The sequence below is a fragment of the Zonotrichia leucophrys genome, chromosome 3, assembly GCF_028769735.1.
Source record: "Zonotrichia leucophrys gambelii isolate GWCS_2022_RI chromosome 3, RI_Zleu_2.0, whole genome shotgun sequence".
Classification (NCBI taxonomy): domain Eukaryota; kingdom Metazoa; phylum Chordata; class Aves; order Passeriformes; family Passerellidae; genus Zonotrichia; species Zonotrichia leucophrys.
The window spans coordinates 16,096,702-16,120,014 of NC_088172.1; the positions used below are offsets into that span (position 1 = coordinate 16,096,702).

The 23,313-nt window shown below is 39.7% G+C and overlaps 1 protein-coding gene and 1 long non-coding RNA gene across 5 annotated transcripts in view; both read left to right on the plus strand.

Annotated features, from left to right (window-relative positions):
- The window catches only part of LOC135445275 (cytochrome b5 reductase 4), a 30,849-nt gene extending 27,862 nt beyond the window's left edge, over positions 1–2,987 (plus strand). Inside the window, exons 15-16 of the mRNA XM_064707482.1 lie at positions 1,302–1,466; positions 2,367–2,987. Coding sequence (XP_064563552.1) covers positions 1,302–1,466; positions 2,367–2,421 — 220 coding nt within the window. The 3' untranslated portion in view covers positions 2,422–2,987. The remainder of the gene's footprint in view (positions 1–1,301; positions 1,467–2,366) is intronic.
- A 12,201-nt stretch (positions 2,988–15,188) lies between these two features.
- LOC135445272 (uncharacterized) lies at positions 15,189–23,032 on the plus strand. Of its 4 annotated transcripts, XR_010439505.1 has the most exons (4): positions 15,193–15,313; positions 21,403–21,533; positions 21,676–21,694; positions 22,871–23,032. It is a non-coding gene; the product is annotated as an uncharacterized LOC135445272 (long non-coding RNA). The 4 variants fall into 4 exon arrangements; XR_010439506.1 differs by lacking the exon at positions 22,871–23,032 and having other exon boundaries at positions 15,189–15,234; positions 21,676–21,863; XR_010439504.1 differs by lacking the exon at positions 22,871–23,032 and having other exon boundaries at positions 21,676–21,863.
- The last annotated feature ends 281 nt before the right edge of the window (positions 23,033–23,313 follow it).

The following is a 23,313-nucleotide window of genomic DNA, read 5'->3' on the forward strand; positions in this document are numbered from 1 at the left end:
AGCTCTTAGCTAAGAATATGATGAGACTTAGGGAGTGGAAGGAGATCCATTGCTCACAGATGCATAGCAGAGGCAATGTTGTTATGTTCTGTAGGTCCCATGGGAAGCCAGGGATTTGATTTACAGTGTTTAATAGATGGTTATTGGAGATGATATGTTGGCTTGGATGATTTCTGAAATCATCTAATCATCTAATAAAAAAGTTGAGAAGCTTTTTGATGCAGAAAAAATTTGCCTTAGCCTTAACGATAGAAAATAGTTATGCAAAAAGGAACACAAAAGAGAGAAGGAGAATGTACCCCAGGAGAAACATTCTGAATTAAGACGAGTCTTCTAAAAATCATTTTGGTGTTACTGGTTATGAAAATGTTTATATAGAAATTCAGAGTTTAAATAGACTCATTACTTTAATTTTTTTTTAATAATTGCTGGATTTTGCCCTCAATTACTATGTAATTGCAGATTAAAATGCAAGTAGTGCATGTGTAATGTTGAATTATTTCAGCAGGCCATAGTTCTGTCAGGAGACAGAGCATTATCAGGTTACCCTTTAATTTCAGTTCCCTTGCTGTTACCACAAGATAAATTGTCACTGCTTAGATTTTGTGTGATAAAAATATTTTTTGTTTATGGTTAATTCTTAGTTGAATTCTTCCTCAGTAGAAACCACTTGTTCCTTCACAACACTGAAGTGAAAAATCAATACTATTTCATACCCTAGTGATGTCTGGCACATTCAAAGATTTGTAGTCTAGACATTGTGCAAATTTACAGTAAAAGGCTGTTCTCCCTTTCCATAGGAGCCTCAGATACAGAAGTGTTTGGTTTTTACTGAGTTACTATTCTGTTAGTGAGTTTTTGAAACCAACGTTCAGTAATGAGTATTTTCTCATTACTGAAATTGTACTGACATTTTCACAAGCGTGGCCAAGCATTTTTATCTCACTGCTTGTTTACTGAGCTACACCAAGGTTTGTGTAAAAGTGCTAATGGAATAGTAAAATCTGTGCTTAGTATCTTAATTGGTGCCCAGCTTAATAGCTGGGGCTTTTTGTAAGGTGAAATAGAAAGCTGGAATTAACATTGGAAGAATTGGCTAAATAAATACACAATATTGAAGGTGATTTGACTGACTTAATTAGTAGGAATGACTAAATATCTGTGAGATCTGATACTGTGGTGGGAAGCTGAGCAGAACAGGAAGGTAATCATAGGAAACATCAGTGTCATGGTCACTAGCATTTTGCATAGCAGATTTGTAATTGGGGGTAATATTTATGAAATATTCTTCTCCTTACCAGGTTTGAGGTTCAGTTCATTCTTTCACAACCATCAAAAGACTGGGTAGGTAAACAGGGGAAGATTTCTCCATCTCTTCTGTCAGAGTTTGCAAAAAGAAGCAGAAGAGACTCCAAAGGGCTTATCTGCATCTGTGGGCCAGCACCTTTTACAGAACAAGGAATACAGTGAGTATTTTAAATAATGAACTGGAAAGTGAGAAATTTTTTAGAATTTGATCACCTAATCACCTGTAGTGTTTCTGATTTGGTAGTCTTTAAAAGATGACCTTCTGTTGTCTGCTTTCTAAGAAAATTTTCAAAATTTAAACAGACAAAAAAAGGAGTTAAAAAATCACCTTGAGCTGTACTTGAAGAGTATATATATATTTATGTGTAGCTAAGTAAGTATCAGCAATGTATAAGTTTCGTGAGTTTTCTTAGTACGTTGTCCAGAACTTTCTAAAAGCAACTCTTTAACAGTGACCTTTTTCCCCCAAGGTTTTAAATGCTGCTTTTAATTTGATGTTCATAGAAAAGATGTAATAATAGGAGATAAGTTTTCTTTCTTGGTGCTAGCTTGATAAATTAAGTTACAGAAGATCAAAGCAGTTGTTCTATCAGAAGCATTTTTCTCAATTCTTTTAAAATTAATGCATTTATTTGTGTCTGTATCTAGTATTTTCCTTTTTTAATACATGTTTTAAGATAAAAGGTCCTCTAAATTTCTCTTGAAATTCATTGAAGCCCAGCTTCAAAATATTGAATGTGATGTCATTTGCATTTCTGCAGTCCTACTGAAGTCACTGTGTATTGGCCAATAATTATGCTGCCTCTTGAGAAATCTGAGATAATTCAGATTATATCTGTATTTATTTTTAGAAATTGTTTTCATCACCCAAAAAGTTTATGTAGCATATCTGAGCTCCTGGGCATTGATTGTTTTCTAAACGTATTTGCAGGGATAAAGTAGAATGTGCATGTCTGAATAAAAACAAGGAAGTGGTGCTGAAGTTATGCTTCCTCTGTGTCTGTGGTGGGTTTTGAGTTCCAAATATTAATATTGCCAACTTGCTTTCTGACTTTCAGATATCTGAAGGACCTTGGATACTCCCAAGAAGAGATACATGCTTTTACTGCATAAACACATAGGAGGATATCAATGTTTGTATAATTCAGTGTTATTTATTTATCTTCATGAATTTAAATAAGTGAGAAACAATTTTGTAAAACTTGTAATTTCACTCTTGGTACCAAACTGTTTCTTGGAAGAAGCATATCTTGGAAAAGAAGTTTTATATTGTGTTTTATCTTCTTTTTGTAAATATTTTTGCTAATATTTAAATCATCCAGGGTATTAATTTATTGTAGAGGCAAGCAAAAAAGTGTAGTATACATTATGTCAGGTGTTTCATGTTGTTGGTTCATGAGAATTCTGAAATTTGTGACAAGCTCTGATTAAGGTTTTGACTTGATAAAGCTTATTATTTCTTACTGTAAAAAGTCCAAAGAGCAATACTGTCTGAAATTAAATATTGCACTGTAACTCAGGTAATCAGTCATTGAAAAATTTTCCTTTTCATCTGATGTCTCTTATTTGACTTGCAAGTGATCCAGATACATTTCTGGCTTTGTAAACAGAGAAGAAAAGTACCTTTGGTAAAATATAAAATTTACATCAAATAATAAAAAAATAATAATTTTACATTACTTCATGTATTTCTGCAAATTTTTTTATATTTTCATTTAAGTGCTATAAAGAAAGGTTTCTACAAGCTTAGTACTCCAGCTGAGAAATCAAAACAGAGCCATGGAGTCTTGGTCTCCCACAAAACTTCCCATGTGACCATTTGACTGATGCCAGGCATCCTTTGTTGTGACCCAATCTGAAGATAAAAACATGACATCACAGATACCAGGGTCAGGACCACAAAAATATCTAAAAATATTTTTAGATATTTAGACAGGTTGCACTAGTATTAAGTGAGGTTATTTCCATCAGTGTGTTTTTTTACACTCCAGTATTAAGAATGAGTTATCAGGAGGCAGTAATCTGCAGCCTAATGGTATCTGAGAGAAAAAAGCGGTAGAGCAGCTGTTCATCCCCTTCTAGATGTTGTCATTATTTTATGTAGGTGTTGTTTTGTGTGACATCTAGTTCTGTTTCTGTCTTCCTGTTGTGTTGAATTGATATTTCTTCCTCCTAAGAAGCAACACTTGTAGTTGTGGCATTAATACATTCAAGAAAAATATCTTAATTATACCCTTCAAAAAGGCTAAAATTGCTATCTGGTAGTGACTGGCTGTGCTTAACTGGACTGTCATCTCTTCAAACTGAGTGGCCCTCCTCAGTTTATTGGACTTGAAGTTAGAAAAGGATCTGGTTTTCAGTTGTTTCCCATAGGTCACAAGTTATTTCAGAAGACTGTGGTTGAGAGCAGTCATAATTTGGTATCTACAGTGCAGTTAAGTGAAGGGACACTTTTCCAAGTTCCAGAGTGAACTTTCTGCTGAGATAAGCAGAGTTGTGTGTTTTCCCCTGGACTGGCTCTCAAAACAGTAGGCACTTTGAGGATTTTTCAAATGTAATTTAGGATTAATTGTCATACTTCCAAAAGCCTCAGATGTTCTTTGGAGTTTTGAATAGATCTGTTATTACTGATAACAGATCTTTGTGTGAGTAGCTCAGCAACAAATGGTCATTTGACTTCAACTTGCTAATCCAGATATGATAGAATTTGTTAAAAATGCCTGAACTGGATCTTTTAAGTTTTGCTTATATTGTTCAAATACTTGAAAGACTTGTTGCAGGTCATAAATTTTATAATACATTCCTAAAGTGATGGCCACCAGGCTGAGCATCTAAAATAAAGGTGAAATGTTTTTTGAAGGCAGCAATGCTTGCATTAGGAATTATCCCAGCCTTAATGCTGATGTTAAAATGGAGCTGCTGGCAGCCAAGGTTTTTTTCTTGTAATTAACCTTTTTGGCTGGTGATGTGATCAAGCAGGCACAAATGTTTTGACTGGAGTGCAAAAGGATGTGGAAGCGCTGGTTGACAATGGCTGAACACGAGCCAGCCGTGCCCAGGTGGCCAAGAAGGGCAATGGCACCTGGCCTGTGTCAGCACTGGTGTGGCCAGCAGGGCCAGGGCAGGGGTTGTCCCCCTGTGCTCTGCAATGGTGAGGCCACACCTCGAGTGCTGTGTCCAGTGCTGGGCCCCTTTACTGCAAGGATGACACTGAGGTGCTGGAGCAAGTCTAAAAGAGGTTAACAGGGCTGATGAAGGCTCTGGAGAGTGCCTCACTCATATGAAGAGCAGCTGAGGAGGGAGCTGGGGTTGTTTGCCTGGAGAGGAGGCTCAGACATTCTCACTCTACAGCTGTCTGAAAGGAGTGTGAACCAAGTGGGGGTTGGCCTCTTCTCCCAGGCAGCCAGTGACAGGACAAGAGGGCATAATCTCAAGTTGCACCAGAGAAGGCTCTGGTTGGACATCAGGAAGAATTTCTTCAAGGGCTGTCAGGCATTGGAATGGACTGCCCAGGGAAGTGGTGGACTCACCATGCAATGGAATGTTCAAAAAACAACTGGACATGGCACTTACTGCCATGGTCTAGTTGACAAGATGATGATTGTTCAAAGGTTGGACTTGATGATCTTAGAGGTCTCTTGCAACCTAAATGATTCTGTGATTGCTGCAAGTTTCTGTGTTAGTGTGTGAGCTGGTGCTGATAAGGTGTATCTCACAGCAAACTGTGTGACTTAAAAAAGAAGCAAGAGAAACAAAGTACTTAAAATATTCAGTTGAGTGCTTCCAGTACTCAATACAGTGTTCTGTGGTTAGGTGAATATCAAAATGTTTTACACACAAAGCAATTATCTCTGCTCATATAAGCACTACCTTATAGCTTTTCTTTATTCCTTTAAAGGATGATAGTGAAAGTACCATGACTGATCTTGTTGAGATACTTTCCCACTCTTTCATTCTTTGCATTATGTGTGCAAGAGGTGAAATGACAGGGGAAAAAAAATTGTAAAAAAGTATTAAACACCTTGCAGTTCAATGCTTTTTTCTATTTGATCTCCCCAGAGCAGGATTTAGGTTGAAAACAAGATGTCTAAAATGAGCTGCCTGCAGCAGAGCTACGTTTCTTAGCTCTTTGTGATCACTAGAATTCAAATCAGCACAGCCTGTGCAGGTCTTGAGAGCTGGTTCAGCTGTGCTGGATGTGGGATTAAGGATGCCCAGGGCCATTTGAAATGTTCAGTGACAAACCAGACCTGTCAACATCATCTTTTTTGTTTGTCTTTTTGTTTTTCTTTCCATTTATGCCTGTCAGACAATGTTTTCTATACATCTGCAGCCCAGTTTGGTGCCTAAATCTGTCCCAATATCTGTGTCTTTGATCACTAGTAATGTAAATAGTACTGATAAATAGTCACAGTAGTACTGTGAAAGTAGGTTTAGGTTTTTTGGTGGTTTTGTTTTTTAACTGTCTTAAACTGAGGTTTTTCCTGTATATGTTTATTTTAAAAATATATCTGCACTCCTAAGTAGTTAATATATGATTTTCCTGATCTTATTTTAAATGGTCCTATTAAAATAGCTGTTTTCACTCAAACAGCAGCAAGAATAAGTTTACTTCATTTTGTATTCTACAGATATTAAAATCTACTTGGAGAAGGAGTTACGTAATTTTCCTAGGCTAGTCTGGAGAAATTGGGATTGACAAAACCCCAAACTCTCTGTACCACAGCCCTTTCAACTTCTTAAGCAGATATTATAAATATTAAAGCTGCCAATCACTGAGGGGTAAAAGAAATCATATTTTTACGTAGCTGTCCTAGTGTGTGTGATCAGTGGCTTAGCACTCTAGTCAGAGTCCAGATTTACTTAGTTCTTGGCCAGAGTAAATGTTCTGTGGATGTCTCTCAATACAGTCCAATGAGTATGAAGTATACAGATTCTCTTAGTTAGCTACCTGCCTTTCTTTCTTGTTATTGGATAAATGTCATGTTTTCCCAGCTGAAATTTTAGGGCAGGCCTGCATGCATAGTTCCCATAGAAACATATTACTATCTTCACACAAACTGGACATGCTGAGTTGCTGTGGCAACCCAGGTAAAAAATTCTAGTAGGTGTAGAGAATTGTCAAGTCCATGCTGGCTGCCAAGCCTGAGCATCTGGCATCTGCCAGGAGCTGCTGCTGGGTGCCCCAGAAGGGAGTGACACGCTCCCTAGGGTGCAGATGATGGTGTTAAACCTTAAAATAGCAGAATGCTTCTCCCAACTTGCATATATTTCTGCATTTAACCATGAGAAATACACTTCCCTTGTGTGTTTTGTAACTTCTCAAGGGATGTATTGATTCTGTTATTGATGATTGGGCATGTAGAGGTCAAAGAGGATTTTGTCACCAACTTGCAAATGTTTCTAACTGATATGTACCTGATGGTAATTCTGAGTGTATTTGCATCTTCCCATAGGAAAGGTGATCCTGTTGGAACTATTTTCCCCTATTGGAATTAAGAAATCAGTTTAAAATGCAGTGAGATGAGGTAAGGAAGATCCACTTACTGTGCATTTAAAAGCAAGTAAAACAAGAAGTTTGAATCAACTTGCAAAAGATACAAAAATATTTACCTGTCAGAAAATGGAGGGGTGGGAAAGCACTTGAGATTATATGACAGAGGAAAAAGTGACTTCATGCTAGGTGGATTGTAGTCATACAAGAGCAGCTTTTGCCAAAGTCTGTAAAGACAGGTATGTTAGTTAAAGCACAGTATGGTATCACCTTTCTGCTCACTAAGTCAGGAGTGGTGCCTGGCTCATTCTCAGTAAAGTGGAAAAAAGTTGCTAAACCAATTGACCAGCTCAGGATGGGGAGAAGGGGCTCATCTTGTTTCCCTTTTGGTCTTGTTGATCTGTGCTTTGAGCTGTGTCCCTCTTGACCAAATGAAGGTCAGTGCAGAGCACAAAGTAAAATGTTGAGCATCAGCTCCATAGAAGATGAAGAGGAGACAAACCTGCTTCAGTTAAAGTAAGGCCTTATGATGTATTTTATTGATATTATAATAAATAAATAATTCAGCTGTTTTAAATGTGAACCTATAAGGCTTTGGTTAACTTTTGAACTCATCTCCTAGACTCTGTATTTGAGACATAACCTCTCAAAAACTCCACTCAGGAGACGTTTGATCAGGCCTTTGCTATAGTGTTCTGCACAGCCACAGATAGTCAGTGAACAAGGGCAAGGGAGGCAATTCTGTATTGATAATATACCAGATGTTTGGTGTATTATTTTTCACACTTGTTTATACATCAGTTTGTCCAGTGAGACTAATCTCTAGCATAGCTTGCCTTGCTGTTGTCTCAAAATGTCTCTCTACCCTACTCCCTCCACCCTAAGGTCTCAAACCACCTCATATGCATGAACCTTTATTCCGTATATACTCCACAGGACTCCTGACTGGTGTGTGTGTGTCTCTGTCCCCTGTGCCTAATACTGTGCTCACCATTCTCCTCAGGAGCACTCTCCTCTGCTCCATGCTCTTTCCTGTCCTGTCCCCTTAAGCTGAGTAACTGAGGAACAGAATCAAGTTAAATTCAGATCAACCATCTCAAATTTCAGCTGGAAATCTCTTCTTTCAGACACAATGATGTTGTGCCCTCCTTTTTTTTTTCTTATTTCAGTTTATCTAAGACAAGAAGTAGCATCTCCCAGCAAAACACATCTTGTTAAGATTATAAAACCTCAACACAGACCTTTAGGATGTGTTGAGGACATAGGAACATGGTGTCTTGCATATGTAAGGGAGACATTTGCCAGTCTCTCTTGATAAGGCCTGGAGTTAAGGTATAACTTACCTTGGTTAGCATTTAATTCTGTGTAGCACTTCCTTACATACTCTTAGAAAAATAAGAATAATTTAGTAATAAAATATGCCAGTGTATCTATAACTAAAAAAAAAATAGCTTCCCCCAGCCTAGCACATAATTGCCTTGGAAAATAATTTCTAAAACATTCATAGAAAATACAGATCTGGCAACAAAACTTGCATGTAAGGGCCAAACGTTTATGTAGTCTCTTTCTGATGATTAGTATGACTACTTCAAAATGATTACAAAGAAAAATTGAGTGCAGCTCCTTTCCTTTTTCATCCTTTGCCAGAAGTCAAGAAAATGCGTGAATCCTGTGCATAACTGCTTACTTTTTTCAACTAGGAATTATAATTTTGTATATTCTTCAAGGTAGCAGAAAAAAAATTAAATTTCTATACTGCAAGCTAAGGACAATTAAAAAGAGCTGCTTGAAATGAGTTTTCATCAATTATTAATCTTTTATTGTCTACAAGTAGTAAACACACTGGTTTCAGCCCCCTCAGCCCATCAGTTGCCATGGAGAGAACTTACAGTGAGCTCTACTTTGATATCCCAATATGTTCTCCAGTAAAATTGTGCAGCGGATTTAATGCTCCTAGTTTTGCCTGTAATGCATCATAGAGATTGGTTTTGTGGTACCTTTGAACCATGGTTGTTATATCAGAAGCCATAAACTGAGACCAATGGACAGCTTAGACTGTGGTAATAGTTAAATCAATTAAAAAGCCAAGCAGTGTTTTAGAGCAAGGCACTGAGGTGTCCTGATCTGACACACAAGCTGAAAGCACCAGAACTTTTTTGTTTCAGGCACCTGACTTTGATTCTCTGCATTAGTTTCTCTAGTCCAACTCTGAAAACTGTCCTATGCCATGGAGGTGGAACATGCCTGTAACCTTGCCTCTCTGCATATGGCTGAGCTGCCTTTGACAGTGTGAAGTGTGGCCTTCTTGACAGTGGCAGGCGTGTGTTTTTCCGTTTGCAGATGTGGCTATAAAGAGGCTCAGTCATCAGTGAATATCCCTGCTCCCCAAAACATAAGTGGATATAGCAGAATAGGTATGAGTTCCCTTGGATCTGAGGAATTGAGAAATAAAGACCTAAACTGATTTCCTACCCCAGTCATGTAACAGCTGTATAGTTACCATAGCAATGAAAATGTTGCCCAGCATAAGAGAGAAATTAGCTGGACTGATGGACCATGCCATGGGTGGTTTGGAACAGCACTCACTTCAGATTCCATTCACTGGGAATAATGCCAACAGAACAATGTCACATTTAATAAAACAGGAAAATAATAAGACCACAGTATGTCTCAGGTGAATAAATTCTACAGAAAAAGACACAGGATACAATTTTGTTTGTATTCCATGCACAGTCGTATTTATAATGGCATGCAGCAATTTTGGCAGTCCAGACAGCTTCCTAAGTGAAAGTGTGTTTGCTTTTATTTCCCCTTTCAAATAGTCTGGTATCACGGCACTGTTTGCAAATAAATTTTATGTACTCAAGGGAGAATGAGTGTGAGGCAAATTCAGAATTTGTATCTTGTTAGGCTGTGTACAGTGAGAGCCAAAGACAGTGGATTTTACTCAGTAAATAATTACATGTTTTTTATAAAAATAATAAATAATTATTATACACATTTATTACAGCGACATGATGAGGTCTCCAGGGTGAGAGAGAGACAAGAATCTTGGTTCTTGATCAGAAGGCTGGATTTATTGATATAAGATATATAATACATTATTACTATACTAAAAAGAATAAAGCGAGAAGTTGCAGAGGCTGCTAAGCTAAGAACAGAATAGAAAAGAATGAATAACAAAGTTCTGTGTCCAGGGAATCTGTCCCTGAGCTTGGTCCTGTGATTGGCCCCTAATTGTAAACACAGAGCATGAGCCAATCACAGGATCACCTGCTACATTTCACAGCAGCCGATAACAATTGTTTACATTCTTCTTCTGGGGCCTCTGCTTCCCAGAAGATGCACAAATCCCAAAGAAAGGATTTCTATGAAAAAATGTCTGCGACACACATTTTTTAATGCAGTGGAATCTCCTCCTAGTAAAGCTCTTCAATCAAATTCTAAGTATGGCAACAATGCTTGTGAATTGTGTATTGGGATGCTCACACAACCTGAACATTTGGAAAAGGAGCTTGACAGATCAAGACCCTGAGAAGTAGAGTTATCTGGAGGTGTCTCTTAACTTGTGCTGCTTGGCAGGAGAGCAGGATGAATGCATCACTCAGGCACAGGTTGCTTCTTTACTGTTAGACACTGGAGGTGACCCTGCTGCTGCAGAAAGACCCCCAGTGTAGGCTGGGGCTCTGTGCACTCTGCTCAATGCATGTTGGGTTCAGAAGGCAGGGTTCCTGTGGGGTTTTCTGACTTTGCTGGTCTTCTGTGAGGGCACAGCCTCAGCAGGACATTCCTCTTTCATGCTCAGTCCTAATCTTCTGCTCTCAGCTCAGATTTAAATCTAGGTTGAAAATTTGGTATAGTGAAGATGCTTCAGTCTTGTCATATTTCTCTCATCAAATTGGCTACTTGTTCCCACAGAATGGAAAACTGCTGGCCATCCCTTGCTCAGTAATGGCTGGGGAGCTTTGCCAGGAAGCCAAGAATGTAAAAGCATGCATGGCACCAGTGATTTAGCCTACTTCTGTGTCCCCTGGTCATGCAGGGTGGACCTGCATCCTGCCAGTGAAGTGGCACAAACACCTTGGGAACCAAGTGCAAGTCAAAGGTTGTAGTAGAAAGAAGATGGATGAAGATGGGTGGTCTCTTGGGAAGAGCATCCTCAAAGGCAGCCCTGTTGTAGAGAAGGTCTTTCTCTAGGGCTTGCAAAAGAATTAGCCCATTAGCCCAAAGGAGACAGGCAATGCTCAGCAAAGCTGCCTGTCCTGTTTCTGCTGGAAACAAACATTTCTCAGTACTTTTGCAGAGCAGCTGTTGCTGTACTCATTGCTCTGTATGGTGGAAGGTAGGTCCAGCCCACACTTCCTTGGCACTGTTTTCAGCAAGGGATGGGCCTGGCCAAACGTGGCTGCAACCTACGAGTCATGGGCCTCAGCACTTGCTTTGGCATCACACCCTTGGAAGACCAAATTGAGGTACAATTGGCTTAGCCCACTTCTATGTCCACTACTCATCCATCCCTTTGGAACTTAAAGATGCTCCTAATCAAAAGGTTTAGTGAGAGAGCTCTTCTTTCCAGCCTAGGTTTGTGTGTTGCAATGTGCTGAAAATAGTTTTAGCAGTAGTTTTGTCACCGGCAAGGAGAGTGTGAACTCCTAGGCACTGACAAAAACCCACTTCTGGCTGATCCTGTGATAGTGTCTATTTTGGTACACAATTGGCTGTATAGATGTCTGTGCTGGGAATGAATGTACTGCCTAGCCTGGGTGGTTGTTAAAACTGGAATGAAACAACAATGAGAACTGCAGTTCTTTATCTGAAGTTGACTTGGGCTCTTCAGTATCTGTCACTTACAAAAATGTCGACTTGAAAATAGTGCCTGCTGTCTTTTTATTAACTTGGGATGATTTCATGTGTTGGTGGAAATGAAGGGCAGCAAGCACTTTATTCCTTCTCTCTTCCTCACCTCAACCTTTACTGAAGAGAAGAAATGGCAGCATAATAGAGAAACACAGGTGTTGAGGAGGACATGAACCTGACACAAAAGGCAATTTCAGAATGCCTCAGAGTATGCCTTGAAAAAATGCCAAGAACCAGGGAAAACAGACGAGCTAAATGTAAATGTTTTGACCTGTGAGTGTCATTCTACTGACATGTTCACAAGGGTGTTTAGAGATGGGAGTGTGATGGCTAAAGAAGTGTTTGAAAAAGAAAATGAAACCAGCATGAAATTCTGTAATGTGCCTGCAGAAATCCAGGGATGATGCTAAGGAGCAAAGTGTTACCTCTTGTTTCCTTCAGTGTCAGTGAGCCCAAGGTGAGGCCCTGAATGCACATTCTCCTGGTGTCACCTGGGCTTGCAGGGGATGAACATAAGCAGTAAATGTCTTCTCCTTCCTTGCTTCATATTGGGGAAAAAAATGTTTGGCATAGACAGAATTTAAGTGCTAATTTGTTTCAGGTCTCCCCTGCTTCTCATGTGAACCTGGTCATTTTTTCAAGTCTACATTGCTGTTGAAAACAAATCCTGAAACTGTTTTTTAATAAAATCTACATCATCTGTGAAAACAATCTGTTATGCATTGAAGAGGTATAATTACCACAGTCACTGTCAGAATTGCATAATTTAAGTCCTTTATCCCTTTCTTCCATGGAAGAAAAGGAACTAATTATTGCAGGGATTCCCATTATTTAGGAAGAGCAAGATTCTTAAAAGAAATTAATTTCTTTGGTGACAAGTGACTTGTCTCATCCCTATGAGCACTGCAAGCTTGTCTGTGTGACCCCCAGGGAGATGTGGGTGTGAGGCCTTTGTTTCAGCTCCTGTGTTAGCTAAGTGCCGGCATCTGAATGTATATACTTAATTTGCAGAAAAAAGTCTCTGTGCACAACATCTTCTAAAGCAGAGTCTCTGCTAGTACTCTGAGATGAGAGTAAACCATGTCCTCCTGGATCATTGGCAGCCAGTGCTGCTGGTGATGCATGTTTAGGCTGACAGATGGAAGATTTATTTACAAAATATGTCCCATCTTCCCTTCAGACATATTTATGGATATATTATTTTATTGCCACTGCCAAGAAATTCTGATCTGTTTTAAGGACCTGGAAGTCTGTGGGGAGGATCTTGTGTGTCCTGCCTGCCTGATCATTGGCCTCTTTGTCTCTTCAAGGACCTAAAACATCTTTATTTTGCCTAACAACTAAATTTCCTGGCAAGCTGACTTATATTTATTCCAATTACTGTCTCTGCTTCTCACTCTTGGTAAGGAACTTTACATAACAGAGCAAATGTGTCAAGACTTGTTTACTCTGTCCTTTGCTTCTATAGTCAGCCATCAAAGAATTATCCTGGCACTATGGACCTATCTTGTTTGTGCAAGTCACTTGCTGAAATAGCTGGTAAAACATATTACCTGGCTGCTATTGCCATTAGTTCTGTTAAAAAACCCACCAGCTAAATATTTCAATTGTTATTTTATCTGCTATGCAGCATGATACTCTTTTAAACCATACTCTGGTAGGTTGGCGCTGAAGAATGGCATTGTCAAGAAGTTACCTTTTAGCTATCTTTTTCTGTCCTCTTTAGACATGAGATATTTTTTCCAAAGTGATCATTGTCCTGTAGTGTGGAATACTTGCAGTGTCTTTATTCAGTTTTGCTGAGCTGGAGCTCACTGTTCTGTCAGTCTGGTCCTCAGCAAGCCTTCAGTGACAAGGTGAACCTTAGCTTGGGGTAGATCCTCAGCAGTCACGGTTTTCCCAGAACTTACTGCTAATTTACTTAAGTTTTCCCAGAACTCAGTGGATCTGATTTCCGTGTTTCCTCCCCAGCTGTCATATTAACAATCTTCTCCAGAGTGGAAAAGGCTAAGGACAAAACAGACCAGTCCAGACAGGAGGTGGGATGTGTGCAAAAAAAGGCTGAAGAAGTGAAAATGTGCCAAGACACAGCTTTTTATCAGCTAGTTTTATATAGAATCATAGAATGGTTTGCATTGGAAGGAACCTTAAAGATCATCTAGTTCCACACCCCTGTCAAGACTTTTCTTTTTTGTTGTGGGTTGTATCCTGTAGTTATTTCTGACACTTATAAATCTGACATTCCTTGTACATTAGGCAGTGCCCAAACACTGTCCATTAAATTGGTTGATAAATAATCAAATTCAGCAAGCAGATGTGCACAAGTGCTCTTTGCTGTTAAATTGGATAGAAAATCTTTCTGTATTGTTCTAATAACTGAAAAACCCGAGCTTAGGATGGGACAATTGTAAGCTGTACAACCTAATCTATTCCTTTTTAAGTTGTGACATCCATAACAGCAGTGCTCATCTAGAAGTAAGCCTAGTGTTACTCTCTGCTTTTGGGAGGGTAAGAGTTGAATTTAAACACTTCTTCAGGAGTTGCATAGCAATGGAATTTGCTTGCTCTCACATGGTGTATGAACCTAAATTTTTCCTTCAGCTTTTGATAAAGAGCATCTCAAAACTGGGACAGTCCTTGTTAAGCCTGCTGTAGGAAATGGAATTTCTTCCATTCCAGGTGTTTGTTTTTTCAATTACTGCCATTGTTGGTCCACCTTCAAACAAAAGCATCAGTGAACAGGAAAGTGTTCTACCTTAATATGTAGTGGGGGTGACAGAAAAGTGCGATGCATGAATCACTTTCCTTGACTACCCAGAAATCAAGCGTAGGATGTTCAGCTCACTCCTGCTTACAGTCAGGGGGAGAAGGACAGGAAAGGGCTCCTACAGTGGATGTGCCAATTGCAGAGAGAGATGTTCTCACTAGGCCATGATTCCCATCTTTCCCTCCACTTTCCCTATACTGATCCTAGCTGGAATGCTCCTTATTGTTTTCATAGCAGCTCATATGGTGCTTTGCTTGGGTTTGTGACCACAGAGTGGTGATAATAGTGATGTTTCAGCTAGAGATGAACAGTGTCTACATGTTTTAGCTGCAGATGAACAGTGTCTGCACAGCATCAAGGCCTTGGTTTCTCACTCTTCATGTCCATCCCCACCAGAGAATTGATTGAGGGTGTGAAGGGCACAACCAGGCAGTTGTCCCAAAATGAGCAAAATGATATTCCATGCAATATAATGTCATGCTCAGCAACAAAATGGACAGAAGGGTATTTAAAGAGATGAGACATCTTCTCTTTTCTTTTTTTTTTTTTTGCTCATGGCTGACATTGTAGGGGGATACAGCATGGGTAAATGAAGGTGGTATAGAATGTAATCTTATCCCCCAAAGAGTTGCAGCTGGACCAATTACTAAAGATTAGGAGCAGGCCTGATGATAACAGGCCACACCTGTAGCAAACAAGAACAGTGTTATAAAAGAGTGGATTGGTGGGAACTGGAGTTAGATGGCTGCTGCAAGGACGAGGAAGGGTTAAGTGCTTAGAGGAGATGCCCATGAGAAACACTGAGGAGGTATGGAACTCGGGCAATAGGGAATCCTTGCACCATAATGATACTAGAGCTCTTGATATATAAGACTACATGGGAGGTGGTAAGTGATTGGTTTGGTGTGGTTCAGTTTATTTTCTTTCACTTCCTTTCACTTCCTTCCTTTCACTTCCTTTCACTTCTCCTTTGCTTATTAAACAATTTTTATCTGGCTTTTGCTCTTCCTTTCCTCTTCCCCTGCCCCCCTGTGGGTTGGAGGGAGATGCAAACGAGTTGTGTGGTGCTCAGTTGCCTTCCAGGTTGACCCACAACACAACATTTCTGCATTGAGAAGACAGCTCCACTTCCAGTCAAGCTGTGTGAGTTTCTGAAGCCTTGGTTGGAATGGCAATTGTTAGCACATTTATATATAGCAGGTCACTGAGGCCACTAAAGCAAAGCAGCTCTTACAGGGTAGAGCTTAACAGTGAATGCAGTAATCAGCTCTCTTTGATGAAAGTCAGAGAGCTTCTAAAGATGCACAGGTAGGAGCATCTGGGAACACCTGTATGAGTCTGAGTGTTCTCCACAGCTGTAACAAGAGCTTGCAAAGCCCTGGTTGTCCTCTGGTGCTGCTTGGGGATGACCAGTCTGGCCATGCCAGGATGTTGGCCAGACCCATGCAGCAGCAAGAAAGAATGGTCTCAAGCAACAGCAGCATTTGGCTCATGGCTTTTCAAGTGTTATCTGGCTTTGGTTCCCAGCTTAGCCATAGACTGCTTGGGTCAGACCTTTCACATCTCTGCCATGGCTCCACACAATCTGCTTCAGTACTGTGGCAGTGAGAGAGTGTTACAGAAAAGCTTATTATCAGGCTCCAATAATGATACACACAAGTAGCTTTCTCCCATGTTTTGAAGCTGACTTGACCAAATTGGATGATAGAGAATGAAGGATGAAGGAGAGCTCTTTGTCTCTTTTCCCCTGTACAATGATAAATGTTCCTCCTGTGGTTTCATTTTTAAATTAAAGCAATTTAAACCCATTGTGCTTTCTCTGCACCTTCATTTAATTTTCAGCCTCTTGGCATTTTGCTTTCACTCTTCTTCAAAATTTGTTATGATTTTTCCTGTCTGATTAAATTATTTTAGGGCTCTACTTGTCACTTGTTTATTGTCTAATTCCCTAGCTCTCTTTACTCTCCTACTGTTTAATACTTAGTACACATTGTATTTCTCAGCTTTAGCAATTTTTCTCCATCTTCCTTGGCTGTTGTCCAGTATTTTGCTTGTGAGTAGCTTTCATGACATAAATTCTTCCCATTGTTATACATCAGCGTTGGAAATCTTCGCATCAGCTTCTCAGCAAGGAAGCAGATTGTGCCATCAGTCCTGTACTTTTCAGTACTAGCTAGTAGCACTGTGAGTGGTTCAGCCACAGCATTTGTTTCTTTTCTGATACCAATTGTAAGTTTTTGATAATTTGAGAGTGGTGTTTTTAACCATGAGGTTATGCTGGTATCTCCACCCTTATGTTCTCCTGACATACCTGGCTTTTGTGCCCTTGTTGCTTCTGTGAAGATGGTAAGAAAATTGAATTCAATTATGTTTTACTCGTGTAACTGACTTGTTGGTTGTATTTTTCCCCCTCCTGAAAAATCATAGAAATATTTGAAGCCAAACAATATAGCATAGTGGCAGGATACTCTATCCACAACTCACCAGAATATACTGTCTCACTGCTCATGATGGAGGATTTAATCATAGTGACAAAGGTAAGAGTTGGGAATAAGGTTTTTGTGCACTTTTATATTTCCCCTCAGGACTGATAGCTGGGGTGTGTTTCCTGGACACAAAGTGCGAACATATTTTTATGCTTTGTGGTTCTCAAATCTCCTTTTGAGCATCTTGCTGTAGAATCCCCCCTCCCATTTACCCTCTCTCTGCTTCAGGACAGAGCTGCCCCATTATATGGAATTGTATTCTGCTTCTTACTATGAAGCGTCAAGATAAGGATTTTTTCCTGGATGTTATAATCATAGAAACATAGAACAGTTTGGGCTGGAAATGACCTTTAAATGCCATCTAGCCCAACCCCTCTGCAGGGAGCAGGGGCATCTTCAAGTTGCTCAGACCCCATCCAATCTGGCCTTAAAACCCCTTTTCCAGCATTTTACCACCGTCATTATAAACAACTAAATTAGATATGAGGATTGTTGTATCCTACAACCTCAGAGGACCTCTATCATTTTTCATAATCATAATGGAGTTATCAAATATATACAAGGACTTGCTTACTAGGAGCTTAAGTTAGAAGAAAGATATATGGATATTATAAGTTTCATTTTCATTCTCTCCCATGTAATCCAAAAATTGTTCTTGAAGACACGGAAAAGCAGCAAGAAGCTAATAATCAGCTCTTGCTGGAGAGAAGCACTGCAGCATTAATTGTGTCTCTCATGAGGAGGCTTCAGGCATATCACTTCCACTCACACTGATCATAAAACCAGCACTGTGAATTGTTTCACATTTATATCCATATTATGCTGATGCCAATTTATGACTGTTATGTTCTTTTTAAGTACTAAAATCTAATTTTGTTTTGATCTGTACAGATAAAGTCCATTAGTTTCATTACGAGGTATACAGTATGATTTCAAAAAGCTGCCTATTATTGATATTACTGAGCTGTTAGAACCTCACTCCATTCTCAGACACCACCCTAGCAAGAGGAGTAGCATATCAGGCCTATTGTCACTGAAGGCCTTTATCATATTGGACAGTTTAAACATACTTGGTGTTCTCATTTTAGCTTAACTTTCTAAACCATTTGCTTAACTACACCATGTTCTTGTAGCAGCTTTGTTTTGCTCTTTCTGGGAATACTTGTGCCATGTGTTTGCCCGGACTCCAGGGAGGGCTGAATGCTGCTTGAAGCTGGTGGCACTCACCTCTGCCCTTTTCTCTGTCCCGCTGAGTTTCATTGGAGAACAAGTTGTCAATGGGGATTTCAGGAACAGTGTGGCTTGGGTTAGGCCTGGCAGAGTCATTAGACTGTTTTTGACCTAAGGGAGCTCAAAAGAGTTGGTTTTTCTCTGACTAAGAAAGAAAAGGTTTTTGTTGTCCATCCAAAATCTGAGTACAGACTTATAAATTCCATACTCACACAGCCTCTGACCCAGGACTCTCACTGAAGCAAGGCTGCATGCTACCTAGCAATGCTGTAGAGAAAACTTTTCCATACTATAAAATAATCTTTGAACTGTTGGAAGCTACAACTGCCAGACCCTCAGGGAAGGAAGGGCTGCGGGTTAGCAAGTTCAGCCTTTTCAATTTACCAGCAAGACCTTTATGATGGGGGCAGCCTCATTTAAAGGTGAAGGAATGAGTATAGCTCATCTAGTTGCTGGGGAAAAGTCCTGACCTCCTGTCCTTGTGCTGGCCAGAAGGATTCCTGTATTGATCATCCTTGTTCTCCATGCTCTCCAGCCACAGAGATTATTTGGCCTCTGGAGCACTTTAAGTCTGATTGTGCAGAAGATAAAAGAGCCTGAGACCTTTTCTGTGACACAGGAGGCAGCTCAAACCACTCTGTTGAACTCAAGAGTTGGATTTGAAGCTGGCCTAAAGTTTTGAGACCTCTCAATGAAAGGTATTTTGCTATACAAGCAGCATGTACTTAAATATTAATACCTATTTCCAAGCTCTATCCTAGTTCAAGCAGAAAGATTATTTCTTTGAAGAAATGACTTAAGAAGATTAGATGCTTAAAAAATCTGTTTGTAGTGCAAGAATATCTTGCTTTATCAAGGAAAACTTTTCAAAGCTGAAGAGGGCTAAAAGCCAGTTACATGCAGATTTCAGGGAGCTGTGGTTTTATACAAACTGTGTGTGCAAAATTATTTTTTTAAAACAGCAAGCCCTTTAAAAAGCTATATTTTCACTGGAGGTTAAATGAGAGATGTTCTAAAGTGATGTTTAGTATTCAAAGTGCCTAACAGAAATGGAAACTCTTAAAATTTTAGGAGTCTCTGCTAACCATCTTGAAGAAAGCAGTCAATTCCTTCCCACCAAGAATCTTTTCTGACTATAGATGGTGGGTCACTCTTGATTGTGTATTTCTTCCATACACTCACCAGTGCTGATGCTATGTGACAACTGTGCATGTATTATAACCAGGGGTTGTTCCTATAACATAATAAGGTCTGCTTAAGGGAGGTCTAGTTAAGGGGGTTCCCAATCCCATGATGTTTTAAGAAGGAACATCCTTAAATGAATGTTGTCATTGCAATGACTGTTCAGTATCTGAGCTCTTTATGTTGGACTGTAGCTGTATTTGTAGAAGTGGGTATGTTGGTCTGTGAATTTTGAAGAAACCCAACTGCTGCTGTGCCATAGCACAGAGCAAACACCTCCTTACAGTCATTGTCAGCATTTTCAGAGAAGTGCTTCTTTTACCTCTCTCATGGCCCTCAAAGTGCTTACTTTAACCAGAAGAGTCTGGCAAGCATCCTTCATAACTGTGCTGCATGCTGAAAACCACAGACTGAAGAAGAATGTTGGTTTCTGCCTACTTCCCATCCTTGATTTACCTTTCCAGATCTATTCTGTAAGGAGTAAACTACTTCTCTCTCCTTTTTTGGAGCTACCAGTCTTAGAGCTGTAGGTCTCTCTGATATCAACCTCTGCTTTACAGGCTTCAATCACATATTCTTTCAAACCATTTACAGATTAACATAAATCAACTTAAAACCTCATTCAAATTGCACTTGGCTTTGAGGATGTAAGTTGTCCTTCAGACCACTGTGTGCATGTTAGTCTGCCTGTCTGATTATATGAGTTTCTCCTGGTGTATCTAATAAAAGAAATTGGCTCCCAGCAAACAATGCCCCACAGAAGGCAGTGTAATAACTTTTTATGGTGAGTTGCCTGCTAGTTCAATGACGTGATTTCTGAAGAGGTGCAGACCTGATTGATCAAGATCCTCTCTGCAGCAATGAATACATAACTATAAATCTTCTGTGAGCAAGCATGCTTCTGGCAGAAGGTGATCCCTGATGTCAGTATCCTCCTTTACTATGGAGGAGACAGCAGGAAGGAAAATACTACAAATTCTAGGTTAGATTGGAGCTTCACAACCTGCCTTAATGGTTCAGCATAAAATGAGAGCCTTTGTAGAGGATCAGAGAATGAATACCTGAATGTCCTCTCTCTCATATCTAAGGGATCGTGGAATTATATTCATGTCTTGCCTTTGCATTTATCCCTGTAGGGGAGAATGCCCCACTCACAGGCCCATCTGAGCTATGACCTGAGCTACAAGAAGGAGAACAGGACTGAGCAAGCAGCATGTGCACTAAAGCCTATCACAACCTAGACATCTGAGTCAATACCTGCAAGGCACACCAATATTAACATGCTTGGCAGGTCATCCCTGCCTAGAGAAGGATGTGAATCTGTGAAAATACAACAGATGAGCTGCAGAGAGAGCTGTCCTTGCTAGGAAGCCTGGGGGTAATTGCAGTGAAACACTTCCTTTCCTCTGGTCTCAGATCAGCCAGTTCCTTACAGACAACCTCAGCACAACTGAATTTCAGTGCAAGGGTCTGTGAGGACTTGAGAGCCTCATGTCTGAAGGCAGAATGGAACTTAGGCTTCCTCCTTCCCTTCCAATAGTCTGTGGAAAGACACAACTGCCTTGGGTTCCACTGCAGAAGTGCTCTTCTGCATAGCACAGCAAAATCTGGGCAGTAACAGGAAATTAGGTTTACCTGTTTCCAAAATAAAGCAAACATAACCTGGAGGAGCTTTGGGCAGTCAGGCACACTCGTGATATCCAGCAGTTGCCATGGCTTACCAGTTTCAGTGGGTGAACATGGCCTTCTGGAAAGGCTTTGTGTCATGTAGCTTACCAAATCTCAGTGACATGGAGCACATTTCTGTTTCATTACTTACTAATGCTGGGCTTGGCAGGCACTGCAGGTTATTATGATAAATTATGACAGAACTGTCATCTGCAGGATAAACTAGGATATAATGCCTGTGACTCATGAGTAGTTTTGTTGGAATAAGTCTGCTTCATATACAACACAATATTTAGAAAACAATACCTGGAATTTATCAGAATGAAGTCTGCCTGTCCCTCTTTCCTTGTGTGGCTTACAAGATTGAACCAGAAGCCTTTAAAGGTTTTTTTCCCCTCTACTCCCCACAGAAATAGGAGCTGTTCCAGGAACAAGGCTCTTCATGAAATAGGGTGTAATACGATACCTCAAAAGAATTCATTCTGTGATCAAAACACCAAGGAAAAAGAATGCTGTGCTAAGGCATTTCCAAAAGGACCAGGTGAGAGGATCTGTACAAGGACAACCTTGATAGGTTGCCACAGGGGGACAAAAGAACACAAAGTTTGGCACAGGATGAATCAAATAAAATGAAAGTGAAGACTGACTGCAAGCACTGTGGGTGACTTATTCTTTCTTTTCAGGATTTAAACTTTTCTGGAGGTAAATGCAAGTGTTGGGGAAGTTGGGACAATTATCCAAGAATCTGATTATTGATATTTGCTGGCTGTCAGAGAAACTGTTTTAACCCCTGAGAGTAGAGAGGTGAGCTTATTCAAAGCCTGACTAGCACCTCGTACTTTTAAGGCAAGTAGGGTATATCTAACAAGTATAAGTCAGTTTTTAAGTTAAATTATGAACATGCCATTTCCCCATAGTTTTTCTGCAGCTTCCACTTAATATTAATTCCACCTTAAAATTATCCCTTGTGAAAGTGATATCACTAGAATGATATGAACACAGTGTGTGAGTTATCCCCTTTTTATTAATTAGTTATATCTGTAGATTCGCATCAAACTTGAAGGGCTGGCTTCTGTTAAAACTTCACTCTGCATCCGTAAATGTTTTAGTCTTAGCTTCTAATTTAGTTTCATCTTGAAAGGTATATAAAATATGCTTTCCAGTTAAATATTATTTCTTTTAAAACATGACAAACAGAGTTTGAAGGAAAATCAGAATCCATTTTTGGCAACTTTGAACCCTGAATTTGTAAGTACAATTGCCTGTCAACAACATTGTTGAAAGTCAGCTTGGACAGCTGGTTTGTAGATCTGCAACCTTGAAAAGTTTTTTGAGAGGGTAGTACAGAAAAATGACGAAAATTCAGAAGCTTGTTTCTTTATATCATTTTTATTAACATGCAAATGCAACCATACAGCTTTATTCTTATAACACAGTCCTAATTGTTGTAAGTGGTGCAGGAAAGCTCCACTCTTTCTTTCTGTTTAAACCACCACAGATCTGGAAGGAATTCAAAGCTTTTAACTCTGTAGTAATGTTCCTTTCAAGGCTGTTGTTCTGTTGTTGTTTTGTTGGTTTTTTTTCTTTGTTGTCAGTTCTAAATCAGCTGCAGTGAGAGGTGGTGTTTACTTTCCTTTGCTTTCTAGCTGTCTGCTAAACCTCAGGCAGCTGCTAACTACACACAAATCTAAATATTTGGGAAGTGAAAAAGACTGGTAGAATGAATTTCTGCAGAATTTGTGCTCTAATTGTAAATGCAGTTTCTGGCTGTGTGTCACTAAATGCGGGGCTGATGCTGCAGCTGCTGCAGATGAAGCTCCATCCTCATTCTGGTCAGCCACAATATGAATTTCTGTGCTACCTCTCCTCTTCCCTCAGCTGAATTCCTTTGCATTTTAAAAATTCCCACTGCTGTCCCTGTTAAGAGGAAGAGACAGTAATGATGAGCATAAAGAGTCAGAAAACCAAATGACAGGAGGAATGGAAAAAACATTGTGCAGCGCCCTTATCTACACTTGCAGTTGTGCACCTGCAGTTCCACATCTCATCAGGCAAGAATATTGTGTTTCTTCTGCTGTAATCTCATCTGCATTGCTATTACTGAACAGTCATTAATTCTGCATTTTCACTAATAAGAACTGTTAGAAACAAAATTTAGAATCTTTAGAAAAATGCTACAATTCTGGTTCATTATTCTGTGGTTTGGTTTTGTTTGGCTTCTTTGCATTTAGTATAAAAGCTCTAAAATATTTTCTTACAGGACAGAGCAGAGATGTGTTGGAGGTGGAGTATTGGCTATCTGAGGCTTCTTTTTAGAGAGA